Below are 18,365 nucleotides of genomic sequence, written 5' to 3'. Positions count from 1 at the left end.
GCCTATCAGAAGTGGTTAATACTAATACTGAACTGCTTTTCCTTCATTCCCTTTCGCACTCAAAAAACAAGCCCCACCCCCAATCTGCCCCCAACCCCTCTGTGAAAATTGATTTGCTAACTCTTGTCTTTTTACTAACAACAAGCTTCAGAATTCTCCAATGTATTATATTATTTTGTGATTTGGTTTTCCTTTAATTTGTACAACTAACATTGTGTCATTCACGGAATGTGAGTCATCTGTTCTTTTTTCTATTTAACTTGCGTACTTACATACTAACAAATGTAATGATGTTGTTTTATCTTTTATATTTTTTGGAAAAACCCTTTAATACGAAAAGTCAAACTTTTTCCAATTACTTTCTTTATTTCTTTATTTGGAAGATTTGTACGATATTGAAAAAATAAAAATAAAGCCTACTTTATTTATCTTTGGACATTTCAAGGATTGATTGGTTGGTTTATTATCGCCTACTCTTAAATTAACCTGATTGTCTATTGTAAAAAAAAAAAAGGCTAAATCTCGTAAAAATTTGTTTTTGAAGTTCGAAACTTTGAGTTTACGGTTTGTCATTCTTTTTTTGCTTTCTCCTCCCCCTGTTTTCTCCTGAAGCACGCAGGCATTGGACACGCTATGGTAAACAAACTGCATTATATGGTAGATATCATTCTAATTGTCTTTACTTTGGTTTGCCCTGGGTTTCCGTTACCTCTTTCTATTCCGTTTGCTCTTACTGAAAATACAAACTTCCATCGATTCCAAGGTAGCTGAAAACAATCACCTCTCTATTTGTCTTTATTTTACTTCTTTGTCCGTTTCTGCTTTTTACCATCCAATACTCCTCTCCTCCCTTCCTACAAAAATAGAAAACTATCCACTGAAAGAGGTCTGTCCTAAAATTTTAAATTTAGCAACAATTTTAGAATTGTTAGATTTTTTTTCCCAAACACTGTCCGTATGAAGAAATAAAGAATTATTTTCCAAGAAAGATATCAACTTCTGAATTGACAACGACAAAACCTATCCCCTATTTTTTTTTTTCAACAAGCGTCCTTGATGTGGACGTACACAGCGGACTCCACTGACAGAGAATAACCCCTACTTTTACAACCCCAGTGACAGGTAGTAAGAACTCAGGCCATTTGGGTAATATTCTACTATGTCTGATACTAGATGCTCTATATATTTAATGTTAGAAAGTTTGAGAATTTGTCTACTTAAACAGTGTGTTATATAACTACGCTAACCCAGTCGACTTTGAATTGACTACGTAAAAATATATGCAAATACATTTGTCTAACTTAGTTGAAGGCATTTGTATTGTTAAGATTTAAATGAGTCTACCTTTTCCTTCGGCAACTATCTACAGGTTCGGCCGAGAATGTACTGCAGCAAATATGTGTGTGCCAAGGCCTGTGGTTCCCACTCAAACGGTAATAGAGGTCAGGTCCGTATTTACACCTCCTGATTTAGTGGCAGAAACATGGCCGTAAAGCAGGGCCTCAAATGAGGGCTCGATCCCATTAGAGACCTACAGTATGATTTAGGACTGAGCTGGTTCAGCTCTGAGCCCATACCTGGACTCAACATCCACACTTAATTCAACGCCATTGTGTCTGAATGGTAAATACTGTCCCCTTGTCTGCTACTAAGGCTTTCTTGTGTATAGCCAGGCTTTCAGGAGTCAGGACAACAGGACAAGTCAGGACAGTGCTGCTGCTGGTTTGCTAAAGGAAATGGGAAAAGTGATGTATTTCTTAGAAAGGAATAGAATAGACTAAATAAGCAAGGATATGGTAAGAGGCTGGTTGGCGTAAGAGTACTGATGTGGATATTTTGTTAGAAGACATTTTGGTAATCCATGACAATTCCTTCAGAAATATCCCCAGAAGGATGATCATTGATTTACATGTTGAATTACAGCATGCACTAGTATAAATGACTCAATGAACACTAGGCCTTAGTTGTTTGTTGCCAAAGCAGAAACGCTGTAAAATTAAGATCAAATTTAAAGTAGATACTTTTCTTTGATGTATAAATAAGAATTAAGGACAGTAAATGACTGATTTCATGGTTCTTCTTGGATTAACACATGCAGGCAACAGGCTTCTACAGAGGAAACGAAAGGGAAAGGGATTTTGTTCTGTCTGGCCTTCCCAGATAGCCATTGTTGCTTAGTTTCTTACTTCCTGTCACTGGATTTGGGCCCCCCAATATATATTTTTTTAAAGGGTTACACTCTCCCCACCAAACTTACATGGCATGTAGGGACAATCTCTTGGAATGTCTCGACTGTGTCCGATCTACAGTCTCCATCACTAACACTAACTCTTGTTACCTCTGAGTTTACTGGCCTGGCCCCCTGCATGTAAGAGTTGACCCCCTTATCTTTTGGTTGTTGTTTATTGATAAACCAATTACATTAAAGAATATATGTATATGCATATATCATGGCTATTATATATACATACATATATCAATCATTACACTAGTAGTATCTGTGTGGCCACGTAACTCTCCAGCCACTCCCTTTTATTCAGGGTTTTGTTACCTTTTTTATATATACATATAACTTATGAAAAGCAATAATACGACCTCACTCCTTACCTTGCTAGGGGAAAAATAAAGAGGGGGAACAGCTTTTCATTTTCTAGGTGACTAGAGGAGCAATGCCTACAGTGAGTAGGTTGTGTAGTAAAGGGAGTTCATATAGCTCTTAGATTGAACAATTTGAATGTTACATTCACCCCTCTTCTCACCGTTGACAGTGGAATCCCTATTCCCTCACTTAGATTTCCCAGTTCTTTAAAACCCTCTCCTTCTTCAGTTGACTACATGCATCTGTGGTTGTTCCATCGGTTTGGTCCCTCATTGTGCTGTACATTTCCTTTCGGTTTGGTCCCTCATTGTGCTGTACATTTCCTTTCGGTTTGGATCATGCATCCTGTTTGCATGTTGTTTTTCTGGCTAGCATCATAGACATCTGCATCCTACCCCTCAAGGGTGTCTCCGCTGCTCTAGCCCAGCGAGCGCAAGTCTGCACACGTGTCTAGATAGGTGTTCTTTCCTTTGGCGTTCTTGTCCTAATATCACCCTTAACCTTTTACTTCTCCATTCGTCTGGTGTAGTAGTGTTGCCCTCTGCAGTTTGGGCTTTCCTTTTCCCATTGCCGCCTCCTCTCAAAGTGATTGTGTTTTTGTTTGATTGTTGCCTCTGTTGGTTCATGTGTTTTGTTTTGTCCAATGGACTCCTTTAACTTTCCATTTTGTCATCCAGTCATTCAGTGCATGTCTCATGTCCTTCTAATTAGCTTGGATGGAATCATTTTGTTTCTTCTTAACCAAAACAAGCCCCTGTCACACGCTTTCAGTCCGAAAATCTGATCTGGATGGACAAATCAAATTGCAGAGGACCTTATTAAAGACTCCTCCTAATTGTTTTGGTACTACTACTACTAAATTTACTAAAACAATATGTTACTAATACTACTGTTTGAATCCAACCTGTATGTTGTAACTGTACTAACAACCATTTTTGTGTCTGACTCTCCCCTACTTACTAAAGTACTAACAGTTCACCCTCCAACCCAACTCTCCTTAACTGCCCAACACACAACTAAAGCTCCCTCTCTCCATACTTTAACACTTGTGAATGATCTCAAAAGACTGCCCCCGTCCCACCTGTGCTCCCTTTGCCTCCCCCCAGCCCCAACCATCACTAACTCAGGGTTGGTACAGCAAATTAAGGCATCATTTGGATTAGCCCTCAGAGCTAAAGACTCCATACTGATGCCTGAAGACTTCCGGATCTTTCTCACTAAGTTCAGTCACTGCTAGTTGTTCAGTCCAGCTGCCAGCCACCTGCAGGAGGATTCCTCGCGGAACAGACCCCCCTCCCTCTGCTCAGACCTTCACAGCCCTACTTCAACCTGTCTTAGGGAAAGGCGTCAAAGGGGGTCATCATTGCATGTGTGACGTGTTTGCATTCGCGGACCAATGAAAATAATTATTGTTGGATAGTTTATTTGAGAAGTAATTGATTTGCTCCGCCTCTGATACTGTATTTGAAATGTTGATTTAATGCTGATAACTAACTTTGGTTGAAAATTGTCAATGTGGACATGATGATATTTGCCTCTAGCAGTTAAAAACTATTTTGAAGGTAAGTAGTAAGACATTATCAAATTGAAGACCTGAACTTCAATCAAGTAAGCGATTTACTGTCAAGGTAAGATTGTCCATTTCTGTTCATGATTGCTAAACCAAAAACCAATTTACAATATTGTCCACAATGAAGGAACTGTTAGAAGTAGTAAAAAACTTGAATGGGTAGCACCACCTCCAAACAGTGTGTAACGGACGAGTTACAGTAGGGACTTCACTAGTTCCATCATTACTTACTTTAGGCATGAGTGGTTCACTGAACGCTCTCCCTTTGATCTGTGTTTCCAGGAACATCTGGTTTCTACACTGTCTGTTGTTCCAACACCTTCCATACTGGGCGAACACTGATTCATCTGTCAGTAGATCCATACTAAGATACAGGCGCCCCAGTCCCACTCTCAAAGACCGCCTGCACAGCTTCACTTTGATGCCAGACCAAATCTATGTAGGCAGTAGAGAAGCCACTGAGGGTGCTTCACCTGGTTTGCACTCTGACACTGTGTGTGTGTGAATGTGTGTGTGTGTGTGAATGTGTGTGTGTGTTGTTGTTGCTCCAAGAACAAAAGCCCTTGTCCAGGCAGGCAGGCCCTGATGCTAACATGATGAGAGGGTATCCAGTAGAGAACTCTCTGGCGTTAACTTAGTGTCACAGAGCCCATAATGGTCAATGAGCCAGTGACACGCTCAGCCAAGCACACCCCAGGTTCTGCTGTTAGAGCACAATGCTGAACTGCACTCTGTCTCCACAGGTCTCCCGTAGCTCGCCAAACAACCAGGTTGTAAATGTCTTATCCTGAGTTGTAATAAGCTAGGAATCCAGTTTTGACTTACTTTACCAATCAAAAGTTTGGACACACCTACTCATTCATGGGTTTTTCTTTATTTTTACTATGTTCTACATTGTAGATTAACAGTGAATACAGAAAAACTATAAAATACACATATGGAATCATGTCGTAACCAAAAAAGTGTAAAAAAAATCAACACTACCGTTCAAAAGTTTTGGGTAACTTAGAAATGTTCTTGTTTTTGAAAGAAGGGCCATTTTTTGTCCATTAAAATAACATCAAATTGATCAGAAATATAGTGTTGACATTGTTAATTTTGTAAATGACTCTTGTAGCTGGAAACGGTTGATTTTTTAAGGAATATCTACGTAGGCGTACAAATGCCATTATCAGCAACCGTCACTACTGTGTTCCAATGGCACGTTGTGTTAGCTAATCCACATTTATCATTTTAAAAGGCAAATTATTATTAGAAAACCCTTTTGCCATTATGTTAGCACAGCTAAAAACTGTTATCGGATTAAAGAAGCAAAAAAATTGACCATCTTTAGACTAACTGAGTATCTGGAGCATCAGCATTTGTGGGTTCAATTACAAGCTCAAAATGGCCAGAAACAAAGACCTTTCTTCTGAAACTCAGAAGAGTTCTATTCTTCTTCTGAGAAATGAAGGCTATTCCATGCGAGAAATTGCCAAGAAACTGAAGATCTCGTACAACGCTGTCTACTACTCCCTTCACAGAACAGCTCAAACTGGCTCTAACCAGAATAGAAAGAGGAGTGGGAGGCCCCAGTGCACAACTGAGCAAGAGGACAAGTGTATTAGAGTGTCTAGTTTGATTAACAGACGCCTCACAAGTCCTCAACTGGCAGATTCATTAAATAGTATCCACAAAACACCAGTCTCAACGTCAACAATGAAGCGGCAACTCTGGGATATTATTTTATATTTGAGAAGTAGCCATCCTTTGCCTTGATGACCGCAAATGCACACTCTTGGAATTCTCTCAACCAGTCATGAGATAGTCACCTGGAATACACTTCAATTAACAGATGTGCCTTAATGTGTTTGAGCCAATCAGTTGTGTTGTGACAAGGTAGGGTTGGTATACAGAAGATAGCCCTTTTTGGTAAAAGACCAAGTCCATGTTATGGCAAGAACAGCTCAAATAAGCAGAGAGAAACAACAGTCCATCATTACTTTAAGACATGAAGCTCAGTCAATATGGAACATTTCAAAAACTTTTATAGGTTCTTCAAGTGCAATTGCAAAAACCATAAAGTGCTTTGAAGAAACTGTATCTCATGACCCAGAGTTACCTCAAAAATAAATGCTTCACGGAGTTCAAGAAACAGACACATCTCAACATCAACTGTTCAGAGGAGACTGTGTGAATCAGGCCTTCATGGTTGCTGCAAAGAAACCACTACTAAAGGACACCAATAATAAGAAGAGATTTGCTTGGGCCAAGAAACACGAGCATTGGACATTAGACCGGTGGAAATCTGTCCTTTGGTCTGATGAGTCCAAATTTGAGATTTTTGGTTACAACAGCTGTGTCTGTGTGAGACGCAGAGTAGGTGAACAGATGATCTCTGCATGTGTGGTTCCCACGTGAAGCATGGAGAAGGAGGTGTGATGATGTGGGGGTGCTTTGCTGGTTACACTGTCAGTGGTTTATTTAGAATTCAAGGCACACTTAATCAGCATGGCTACCACAGCATTCTGCATTGATACACCGTCCCATCAGGTTTGCGCTTAGTGGGACTATCATTTGTCTTTCAACAGGACAATGACCCAACACACCTCCAGGCTGTGTAAGGGCTGTATGACCAAGAAGGAGAGGGATGGAGTCCTGCATCAAATGACCTGGCCTCCACAATTACCCGACCTCAACCTAATTGAGATGGTTTGGGATGAGTTGGACTGCAGGGTGAAGGAAAAGCAGCCAACAAGTGCTCATCATATGTGGGAACTACTTCAAGAGTTTTGGAAAATCATTCCAGGTGAAGCTGGTTGAGAGAATGCCAAGAGTGTGCAAAGCTGTCATCAAAGCAAAAGGTGGCTACTTTGACGAATCTCAAATATGAAATATATTTTGATTTGTTTAACACTTTTTTGGTTACTACATGATTCCATATGTGTTATATGCCTTCACTCTTATTCTACAATGTAGAAAATAGTACAAATAAAGAAAAACTGTTGAATGAGTAGATTTGTCCAAACTTTTGACTGGTACTGTACCTTTTGGCTTACAAGCAGGGTATCGTAAGTTGTGTGGTTAACTGACGATGTGTGGTTCGCTGACGGTGTTTGGTTCACTGACAGTGTCTTTTTCACTGATCGTGTGTGGTTCACTGATAGTGTTTGGTTCACTGATAGTGTTTGGTTCACTGATGGTGTTTGGATCACTGATGGTGTGGTTCACTGACGGTTTTGTGGTTCACTGATTGTGTTGTGGTTCACTGACGGTGTGTGGTTCACTGGGGTGTGTGGTTCACTGATGGTGTTGTGGTTCACTGATGGTGTTTGGTTCATTGGTGTTTGGTTCACTGATGGTGTTTGGTTCACTGATGGTGTTTGGTTCACTGATGATGTTGTGGTTCACTGACGGTGTTGTGGTTCACTGACGGTGTGTGGTTCACTGACGGTGTGGTTTACTGATGGTGTTGTGGTTCACTGATGGTGTTGTGGTTCACTGACGGTGTTGTGGTTCACTGATGGTGTTGTGGTTCACTGGTGTGTGTGATTCACTGACGGTGTTGTGGTTCACTGATGGTGTTGTGGTTCACTGATGGTGTTTGGTTTGCTGATTTTGTTTGGTTCGCTGACGGTGTTTGGTTCACTGATGGTGTTGTGGTTCACTGACAGTGTTGTGGTTCACTGATGGTGTTGTGGTTCACTGACAGTGTTGTGGTTCACTGACGGTGTTGTGGTTCACTGATGGTGTTTGGTTCACTGACAGTGTTGTGGTTCATTGACGGTGTTTGGTTCACTGACAGTGTTTTTTTCACTGATCATGTTTGGTTCACAGATAGTGTTTGGTTCACTGGTGTTTCGTTCACTGATGGTGTTTGGTTCACTGACGGTGTTGTGGTTCACTGACGGTGTTTGGTTCACTGACGGTGTTTGGTTCACTGATGGTGTTTGGTTCACTGATGGTGTTGTGGTTCACTGACGGTGTTTGGTTCACTGACGGTGTTGTGGTTCACTGACGGTGTTTGGTTCACAGATAGTGTTTGGTTCACTGTCGGTGTTGTGGTTCACTGATGGTGTTTGGTTCACTGATGGTGTTGTGGTTCACTGATGTTTGGTTCAATAACGCTGTGTGGTTCACTGATGGTGTTTGGTTCACTGATGGTGTTAGGTTCACTGACGGTGTTGTGGTTCACTAACGGTGTTGTGGTTCACTGACGGTGTTAGGTTCACTGACGGTGTTGTGGTTCATTGATGGTGTTGTGGTTTACTGATGGTGTTAGGTTCACTGATGGTGTTAGGTTCACTGATGGTGTTGTGGTTTACTGATGGTGTTAGGTTCACTAACGGTGTTGTGGTTCACTGATGGTGTTAGGTTCACTGATGGTGTTGTGGTTCACTGACGGTGTTGTGGTTCACTGATGGTGTTAGGTTCACTGAAGGTGTTGTGGTTCACTGACGGTGTTAGGTTCACTGAAGGTGTTGTGGTTCACTGATGGTTTTTGGTTCACTGATGGTGTTTGGTTCACTGACGGTGTTGTGGTTCACTGACAGTGTTTGGTTCACTGAAGGTGTTGTGGTTCACTGACGGTGTTAGGTTCACTGAAGGTGTTGTGGTTCACTGATGGTGTTGTGGTTCACTGATGGTGTTTGGTTCACTGACAGTGTTAGGTTCACTGATGGTGTTGTGGTTCACTGACGGTGTTGTGGTTCACTGATGGTGTTGTGGTTCACTGATGGTGTTTGGTTCACTGACGGTGTTAGGTTCACTGATGGTGTTGTGGTTCACTAACAGTGTTGTGGTTCACTGATGGTGTTTGGTTCACTGGTGTTTGGTTCAATAAAGCTGTGTGGTTCACTGATGGTGTTTGGTTCACTGAAAGGTTTAGGTTCACTGACGGTGTTAGGTTCACGGACGGTGTTGTGGTTCACTGACGGTGTTTGTTTCACTGATGGTGTTTGGTTCACTGATGGTGTTTGGTTCACTAACGGTGTTGTGGTTCACTGACAGTGTTGTGGTTCACTGATGGTGTTTGGTTCACTAACGGTGTTGTGGTTCACTGATGGTATTGTGGTTCACTGATGGTGTTTGGTTCACTAACGGTGTTGTGGTTCACTGACAGTGTTGTGGTTCACTGAAAGGTTTAGGTTCACTGATGGTGTTTGGTTCACTAACGGTGTTGTGGTTCACTGATTGTGTTGTGGTTCACTGATGGTGTTTGGTTCACTGACGGTGTTTGGTTTACTGATGGTGTTTGGTTTGCTGATGTGTGTGGTTCACAGATGGTGTTTGGTTCACTGGTGTTTGGTTCAATAAAGCTGTGTGGTTCACTGATGGTGTTTGGTTCACTGAAAGGTTTAGGTTCACTGACGGTGTTAGGTTCACGGACGGTGTTGTGGTTCACTGACGGTGTTTGTTTCACTGATGGTGTTTGGTTCACTGATGGTGTTTGGTTCACTAACGGTGTTGTGGTTCACTGATGGTATTGTGGTTCACTGATGGTGTTTGGTTCACTAACGGGTTTTGTGGTTCACTGACAGTGTTGTGGTTCACTGAAAGGTTTAGGTTCACTGATGGTGTTTGGTTCACTAACGGTGTTGTGGTTCACTGATTGTGTTGTGGTTCACTGACGGTGTTAGGTTCACTGATGGTGTTGTGGTTCACTGACGGTGTTTGGTTTACTGATGGTGTTTGGTTTGCTGATGTGTGTGGTTCACAGATGGTGTTTGGTTCACTGGTGTTTGGTTCAATAAAGCTGTGTGGTTCACTGATGGTGTTTGGTTCACTGAAAGGTTTAGGTTCACTGACGGTGTTAGGTTCACGGACGGTGTTGTGGTTCACTGACGGTGTTTGTTTCACTGATGGTGTTTGGTTCACTGATGGTGTTTGGTTCACTAACGGTGTTGTGGTTCACTGATGGTATTGTGGTTCACTGATGGTGTTTGGTTCACTAACGGGTTTTGTGGTTCACTGACAGTGTTGTGGTTCACTGAAAGGTTTAGGTTCACTGATGGTGTTTGGTTCACTAACGGTGTTGTGGTTCACTGATTGTGTTGTGGTTCACTGACGGTGTTAGGTTCACTGATGGTGTTGTGGTTCACTGATGGTGTTTGGTTCACTGACGGTGTTTGGTTTACTGATGGTGTTTGGTTTGCTGATGTGTGTGGTTTACGGATGGTGTTTGGTTCACTTGTGTTTGGTTCCGTAACGCTGTGTGGTTCACATGGTGTTTGGTTCGCTGATGGTGTTTGGTTCACGAATGGTGTTGTGGTTCACTGATGGTTTTGGTTCGCTGATGGTGTTTTGTTCGCTGAAGGTGTTTGTTTCACTGATGGTGTTTGGTTTGCTGATGTGTGTGGTTCACTGACGGTGTTAGGTTCACTGACGGTGTTGTGGTTCACTGACGGTGTTGTGGTTCACTGATGGTGTTTGGTTCACTGATGGTGGGTGATTAACATCAACAGCACTTTTGATGGATTTAAGTTGGCTGTGTCCTGTAATGAGGTTTGGGAATAGCTGGTCTCTCTCTGTGTGTGTGTGTGTGTGTGTGTGTGTGTGTGTGTGTGTGTGTGTGTGTGTGTGTGTGTGTGTGTGTGTGTGTGTGTGTGTGTGTGTGTGTGTGTGTGTGTGTGTGTGTGTGTGTGTGTGTGTGTGTCTGCTTGCGCATGTGCCAGATTGGGTTTTGTGTGAGAATCTCAGCTAGATTATTGACTCAGATTAATTCAACCCTGTACCTCTATAGCTTCTTACTCTCAATATGCTACTTTATTGGTATCCTACATTATGTGACATATTGATTACACTATCGGTTTAGAAAATATAGGAATACTTTTTGGCATCTCAGTATGATAAAGTGTACAATGAGCTTGAGCTATTCCGCAATAAATGTTAGGTTAGGTAAACGAAGCCTTAATTGCTAACTTTTAATGACAGCAAGCGATGGATTGAGCAGCAATGAGATTTGTCCAGAGAACAAGTCAGCGCATCAATGCTCAGATCAGAAAACCCAGCTATGCTGCCGAGAAGCATAATGATACTCTGTTTATCACCTGAACAGGGATTGTGTGCTTTTATATACAGTGCCTTCGGAAAGTATGTAGGCAATTTACTTTTTCCACATTCTGTTACGTAAAAAAAAGGCAGTAATACCTTATTTACATATGTAAGTATTCAGACTCTTTGCAATGAGACTCGAAATTGAGCTCAGGTGCATCCTGTTTCTATTGATCATCCTTGAGATGTTTCTACAACTTGATTGGTAATTGGTAAATTCAATTGTTTGGACATGATTTGGAAAGGCATACACCTGTCTACGCAAGATCCCATGTCAGAGCAAAAAGCAAGCCATGAGTTTGAAGGAAATGTCTGTAGAGTTCAGAGACAGGATTGTGTTGAGGCATAGATCTGGGGAAGGGTACCAAAAAATGTCTGCAGCATTGAAGGTCCTCAAGAACACAGTGGCCTCCATCATTCTTAAATGGAAGAAGTTTGGAACCACCAAGATTCTTCCTAGAGCTGGCCGCCCAGCCAAACTGAGCGATCAGGGGAGAAGGGCTTTGGTCAGGGAGGTGACCAAGAACCCGATGGTCACTCTGACAGAGCTCTTTAGTTCCTCTGTGGAGATGGGAAAGCCTTTCAGAAAGACAACCATTTCTGCAGCACTCCACCAATCAGGCCTTAATGGTGGAGTGGCCAGATGGAAGCCACTCCTCAGTAAAAGGCACATGACAGCCCGCTTGGAGTTTGCCAAAAGGCACCTAAAGGACTCTCAGACCATGAGAAACAAGATTCTCTGGTCTGATGAAACCAATATTCAACTCTTTGGCCTGAATGACAAGCGTCACGTTTGGAGGAAACCTACGGTGAAGCCTGGTGGTGGCAGCATCATGCTGTGGGGGTGTTTTTCAACAGCATGGTCTGGGAGACTAGTCAGGGTCGAGACAAAAATTATCGGAGCAAAGTACAGAGAGATCCTTGTATAGAACCTGGCTCCAGAGTGCTCAGGACCTCAGACTGGGGCACAGGTTCACCTTCCAAAAGGACAATGACCCTACACAGCCAAGACAACGCAGGAGGGGCTTTGGGACAAGTCTCTGAATGTCCTTGAGTGGCCCAGACAGAGCCTGGACTTGAATCCGATCGAACATCTCTGGAGAGACCTGAAAATAGCTGTGCAGCGACGCTCCCCATCCAACCTGACAGAGCTTGAGACGATCTGCAGAGAAGAAGGGTAGAAACTCCCCAAATGCACATGTGCCAAGCTTGTAGCATCATACCCAAGAAGACTCGAGGCTTTAATTGCTGCTAAAGGTGCTTCAATAAAGTACTGAGTAAAGGGTGTTATGCTTATGTAAATTTGACATTTATTTTTTTATTTTTTTATAAATTAGCAAACATTTCTAAAAAAGTGTTTTTGCTTTGTCATTATGGGGTATTGTGTGTATATTGTTAAGGGGGGAAAAAACGATTTGATCAATTTTAGAAATAGGCAGTAACCTAACAAAACGTGGAAAAAGTCAAGGGGTCTGAATACTTTCCGAAGGCACTGTGAGTCTCCGTATTCCATTGATACCCAGGCTATTTGCTCACTGAGATGGAGCTGCATGCCATGTTTTGAGGAGAATTACGATGTTGTAATAGGAATCAATTACATAGCGCTCAGTCTATTGTCGCGTTAAATAGAAAGGCGGGTGTAGCGCTACTATTGTCTTCTTGAGGACGTTACATATAATATATTCGGTGCTGAGGAGCACAGTTGGTTTGGCACGAGAAGGAATGAGCTGTCAGGGCACATTTAAGGTAAATAAAAGAGGGTCAGAAATGGCCCTGGTTCCAGTACACCAATATGATATCATTATATCTTGGCTGACAAGGTGATACGTTACTCCCAGAATGCATCACTTTGGTCCCGTGGCAACAAGATGGAAACTTTTAACAAATGCGGGTGAAACTTTGCAGCGTCATCAAATCCAAAATTCATAGCTGGATGGCATATTTATCCGACCTCTTATCTAGCTTGCAGGGTGGACATGCATTTGTTCCAGCCCTGCAAGCACACACATATTCCACTAATCATCAAATTGACGGCAATGATATTTGAATATTTAAGGGCGTGATACAACTGAGGCTGAAACAAAGGTTGCCAAAAATGGTCCTATAGCATGCTCCGTGCATAGCTGTGGATATGACCTGGTTTTACCTGCTTTATTCCAGAGTCCTTCAAACCCTTTCTGCATGTAAACCAGTGTAATTTCCCTCACACGTTACGGTGTGTCAAAAATAACACTGGCTGAGCAACTGAAGTGAAAACAGCCAATTTCCCACCATCACAAACTTCAAGATGCAACCTTTCATTACATCTCCCAGATCCACTTCCATTGTCATCAGACTCATCAACACTGGACATTCCTTTTGGTCTCTTACAATAGGATACGTGAGGAAATGTAAGCCTGATGCACTGATGGAAAGGTGCCCTGCTACACTTCAGAAGGACAACTACACTAAACATTGCACCAAATCTGTGTCAACATTTTAGGATGATGTATCATTTACTCGTTTATATTAGATTAAAATAAAATAAATTAAAAGAAATAGAACGACCCACTCCATTTACCCATTATTAAGAGTGCATTGTCTGCTTTTTCAGAAATCAATGGTAAAAAGGCAATAGCTTATGGTGCAGCTCTGGGGAATTGGCTTCACTGATTCTGCCCTCTCCAGCATGAAGAAACCATGATCATACAATATGTATCACGGATTAGAGCATATAGGTTTAAGGGACTTGGATTGGTTCACTGACCCAGCATACACAGTATAATGGATTATCATTGGCTATGATCTGGATACAATCCTTTCATGTTGACAGAGAGGAAAAGCCGAAGCTCAAGAGTCAATAGAACTCTTAACAAAGCCCCCGCCTCTCTCATCCTCAGCCTGTGTTCTTGATCCACATGTGATCTTAGTGGTATTACCTTGTAGTCACTGTTGCCTTGACAAATCCTGTCTCGTGCCAGGTGTTACCTCCAAAAGCCTCCAACGTCAGGCTTGTAGCCCATAAGGTGTTGCAGCCATGAGGACATGATCCAGACCTCGTATGTGTTAAACGAATAGGCTTTACCATGTAATGCTGGCGCCAGCACAAAATGTCTTGGGCCTTGTTCAAAGTAAAGGGCTCTAGAAGTGTTAGCCACCTAGTTATATGTTTGGCAGCACTTTGAGAAAATGTGCTGCCTTTGACTGGCGCTCCATTCATCTAATAGGATTGTTTCATTCTCTGGCACAGTATAAAACATCATCAATATCTCATCCGAACAAGGCTTGGCATGTCATACAACAAAGATTCTTAGAAAGACTGTCATGATGAGTAGTCAGCTGAAGACAGGTTAATCTTTCATGATGGGTAGTCTGCTGAAGGCAGGTTAGTCTTTCATGATGAGTAGTCAGCTGAAGACAGGTTAGTCTTTCATGATGAGTAGTCAGCTGAAGGCAGGTTAGTCTATCATGATGGGTAGTCAGCTCAAGACAGGTTAGTCTTTCATGATGAGTAGTCAGCTGAAGACAGGTTAGTCTTTCATGATGGGTAGTCAGCTGAAGGCAGGTTAGTCTTTCATGATGAGCAGTCAGCTGAAGACAGGTTAGTCTTTCATGATGGGTAGTCAGCTGAAGACAGGTTAGTCTTTCAGGATGAGTAGTCTGCTGAAGACAGGTTAGTCTTTCATGATGGGTAGTCAGGTGAAGACAGGTTAGTATTTCATGATGAGTAGTCAGCTGAAGGCAGGTTAGTCTTTCATGATGGGTAGTCAGGTGAAGACAGGTTAGTCTTTCATGATGGGTAGTCAGGTGAAGACAGGTTAGTCTTTCATGATGGGTAGTCAGGTGAAGACAGGTTAGTCTTTCATGATGGGTAGTCAGGTGAAGACAGGTTAGTCTTTCATGATGAGTAGTCAGCTTAAGGCAGGTTAGTCTTTCATGATGGGTAGTCAGGTGAAGACAGGTTAGTCTTTCATGATGGGTAGTCAGGTGAAGACAGGTTAGTCTTTCATGATGAGTAGTCTGCTGAAGACAGGTTAGTCTTTCATGATGGGTAGTCAGGTGAAGACAGGTTAGTCTTTCATGATGAGTAGTCAGCTGAAGGCAGGTTAGTCTTTCATGATGAGTAGTCAGGTGAAGACAGGTTAGTCTTTCATGATGGGTAGTCAGGTGAAGACAGGTTAGTCTTTCATGATGGGTAGTCAGGTGAAGACAGGTTAGTCTTTCATGATGGGTAGTCAGGTGAAGACAGGTTAGTCTTTCATGATGAGTAGTCAGCTTAAGGCAGGTTAGTCTTTCATGATGGGTAGTCAGGTGAAGACAGGTTAGTCTTTCATGATGGGTAGTCAGGTGAAGACAGGTTAGTCTTTCATGATGGGTAGTCAGGTGAAGACAGGTTGGTCTTTCATGATGGGTAGTCAGGTGAAGACAGGTTAGTCTTTCATGATGAGTAGTCAGCTAAAGGCAGGTTAGTCTTTCATGATGGGTAGTCAGGTGAAGACAGGTTAGTCTTTCATGATGGGTAGTCAGCTGAAGGCAGGTTAGTCTTTCATGATGGGTAGTCAGGTGAAGACAGGTTAGTCTTTCATGATGGGTAGTCAGGTGAAGACAGGTTAGTCTTTCATGATGGGTAGTCAGGTGAAGACAGGTTAGTCTTTCATGATGGGTAGTCAGGTGAAGACAGGTTAGTCTTTCATGATGGGTAGTCAGGTGAAGACAGGTTAGTCTTTCATGATGGGTAGTCAGGTGAAGACAGGTTAGTCTTTCATGATGGGTAGTCAGGTGAAGACAGGTTAGTCTTTCATGATGGGTAGTCAGGTGAAGACAGGTTAGTCTTTCATGATGGGTAGTCAGGTGAAGACAGGTTAGTCTTTCATGATGGGTAGTCAGGTGAAGACAGGTTAGTCTTTCATGATGGGTAGTCAGGTGAAGACAGGTTAGTCTTTCATGATGGGTAGTCAGGTGAAGACAGGTTAGTCTTTCATGATTGGGGTTTCGGCCTTTAAAAAGTGAAATTGAGATGTTACTGATCCTTTAACGAGGACACAGCAAACGTCAATCACCAGAGAGTCATTTGAACAAGGCCAAGCTTGAGACGGTGTGTGTGTCTGTGTGTGTATGTTACAGTTGAAGTCGGAAGTTTACATACACCTTAGCCAAATACATTTAAACTCAGTTTTTCACAATTCCTGAGTAAAACCCTAGTAAAAATTCCCTGTCTTAGATCAGTTAGGATCACCACCATTTTAAGAATATAAAATGTCTGAATACTAGTAGAGAGAATGATTTATTTCAGCTTTTATTTTTCCCAGTGGGAAAAGTGGGTCAGAAGTTTACATACACTCAATTAGTATTCGGTAGCATTGCCTTTAAATGGTTTAACTTGGGTCAAACGTTTCAGGTAGCCTTCCACAAGCTTCCCACAATAAGTTGAGTGAATTTTGGCCCATTCCTCCTGACAGAGCTGGTGTAACTGAATCAGATTTGTAGGCCTCCTTACTCACACACGCTTTTTCAGTTCTGCCCACAAATTTTTTATGCCAGTTTTGGAGCAGTGGCTTCTTCCTTGCTGAGCGGCATTTCAGGTTATGTCTATATAGGACACGTTTTACTGTGGATATAGATACTTTTGTAACTGTTTCCTCCAGTATTTTCACAAGGTCCTTTGCTGCTGTTCTGGGATTGATTTGCACTTTTCACACCAAAGTACGTTCCTCTCTAGGAGACTCCTTCCTGAGCGGTATGATGGCTGCGTGGCCCCATGGGGTTTATACTAGCGTACTATTGTTTGTACAGATGAACGTGGTACCTTCAGGCGTTTGGAACTTGCTCCCAAGGATGAACCAGACTTGTGGAGGTGTACAATTGTTTTTCTGAGGTCTTGTCAGATTTCTTTTGATTTTTCCATGTTGTCAAGCAGAGGCACTGAGTTTGAAGGTCGGGCTTGAAATACATCCACATGTACACAGGTGTATGTAACCTTCTGACCCACTGGAATTGTGATACAATGAATTATAAGTGAAATAATCTGTCTGTAAACAATTGTTGGAAAAATTACTTGCGACATGCACAAAGTAGATGTCCTAATCAACTTACCAAAACTATAGTTTATTAACCAGACATTTGTGGAGTGGTTGAAAAACGAGTTTTAATGACTCCAACCTAAGTGTTGGTAAACTTCTGACTTCAACTGTATGTGTTTACATGCACAACATTGTGTGTGTTTGTCTGAGACAGATGGAGAAGGAGATAGTGACAGGTTACATGACAGGTGGTGAGTTCAGGAAGTGCTTTGTGACGATGCTGAATTTTCCATCTCCTTTTAGGTCAGGCAGAGCGGAGGGGCTGACTACACTGTGTATGAAAGAGCTGTTGGATTCCAGACAAATGGACATTCGGAGATACAAACTAAGAAAGGCTCAAGAGAAATATCCAGGCACATACTCTCTAGTAGTATTTAAAACGGTTTGAACCAGCAGCTAGCTGTGATGTCATCACCAGTTAGTCTCAGGCAAATTAATGATGACGACCAATGGTTGATGATGCAACCACAAGCAACATCAAGCCAAACAATAATATTCTGTTAAGCTGAAGACTGAGGCAATACCTCCAGTACCGCCCTTAATATTCTGTAGACATTTGCTCTGGCCAAAAGCCAGTTCCCTTGATTCAACTGTATATCTTATCACATGGACAAATGGAGATAACCAACTTGGAACAATTAACAGCATAACACATGTAGGTATATTTGCCAGGAAACAGTATTTTTTTAAAACATAGTTAAATGGAGACGACAACGTTAACTACCTCTTGTTACTTTTTCTTGCATGAATGGGTGATCTGAGAGGCCCTGAATACAGAGGGGCAGGCAAAACGGTGAGAGAGGACGAGAAAGAGAGAGAGATGGGGCTAAAACTAGTGCTAATCTCCTATATTCCTCTTTCAGCTGTGATCCTCACAGGTGGCTGGCAGCTGGCTGACGCTCCCTCCATTAACGGCCCTCTAATGATGCTAACTACTGGACCCAGTGCCAGGCTACCGTAGCGCTACACCGACAACCACCACACAGCTAAACACACAGGGCCCGCTGCCAAAACTGCCTTAATTGCTGCAGTTCGTATCTTATTCTGTCCCGGAAATGGGTTCAACTAACAGCCAAGAAGAGGTTGTGTTGTTCGTGGAGTGAGA

At 42.3% G+C, this 18,365-nt stretch overlaps 1 protein-coding gene across 10 annotated transcripts in view; it reads left to right on the top strand.

Annotated features, from left to right (window-relative positions):
* The window catches only part of LOC109896506 (neurexin-2), a 1,132,408-nt gene that overhangs the window by 565,439 nt on the left and 548,604 nt on the right, over positions 1-18,365 (top strand). For 8 of the 10 annotated variants that reach the window (XM_031832476.1, XM_031832477.1, XM_031832466.1 and 5 more), the window contains exon 7: positions 613-636. The exons of the other annotated variants lie outside the window; for them this stretch is intronic. In XM_031832476.1, coding sequence (XP_031688336.1) covers positions 613-636 — 24 coding nt within the window. The remainder of the gene's footprint in view (positions 1-612; positions 637-18,365) is intronic. 10 annotated transcript variants of the gene reach the window in all.

The sequence above is a fragment of the Oncorhynchus kisutch genome, linkage group LG9 (genome assembly GCF_002021735.2).
Source record: "Oncorhynchus kisutch isolate 150728-3 linkage group LG9, Okis_V2, whole genome shotgun sequence".
NCBI lineage: Eukaryota > Metazoa > Chordata > Actinopteri > Salmoniformes > Salmonidae > Oncorhynchus > Oncorhynchus kisutch.
This window is presented reverse-complemented; position numbering and strand designations above follow the sequence as displayed.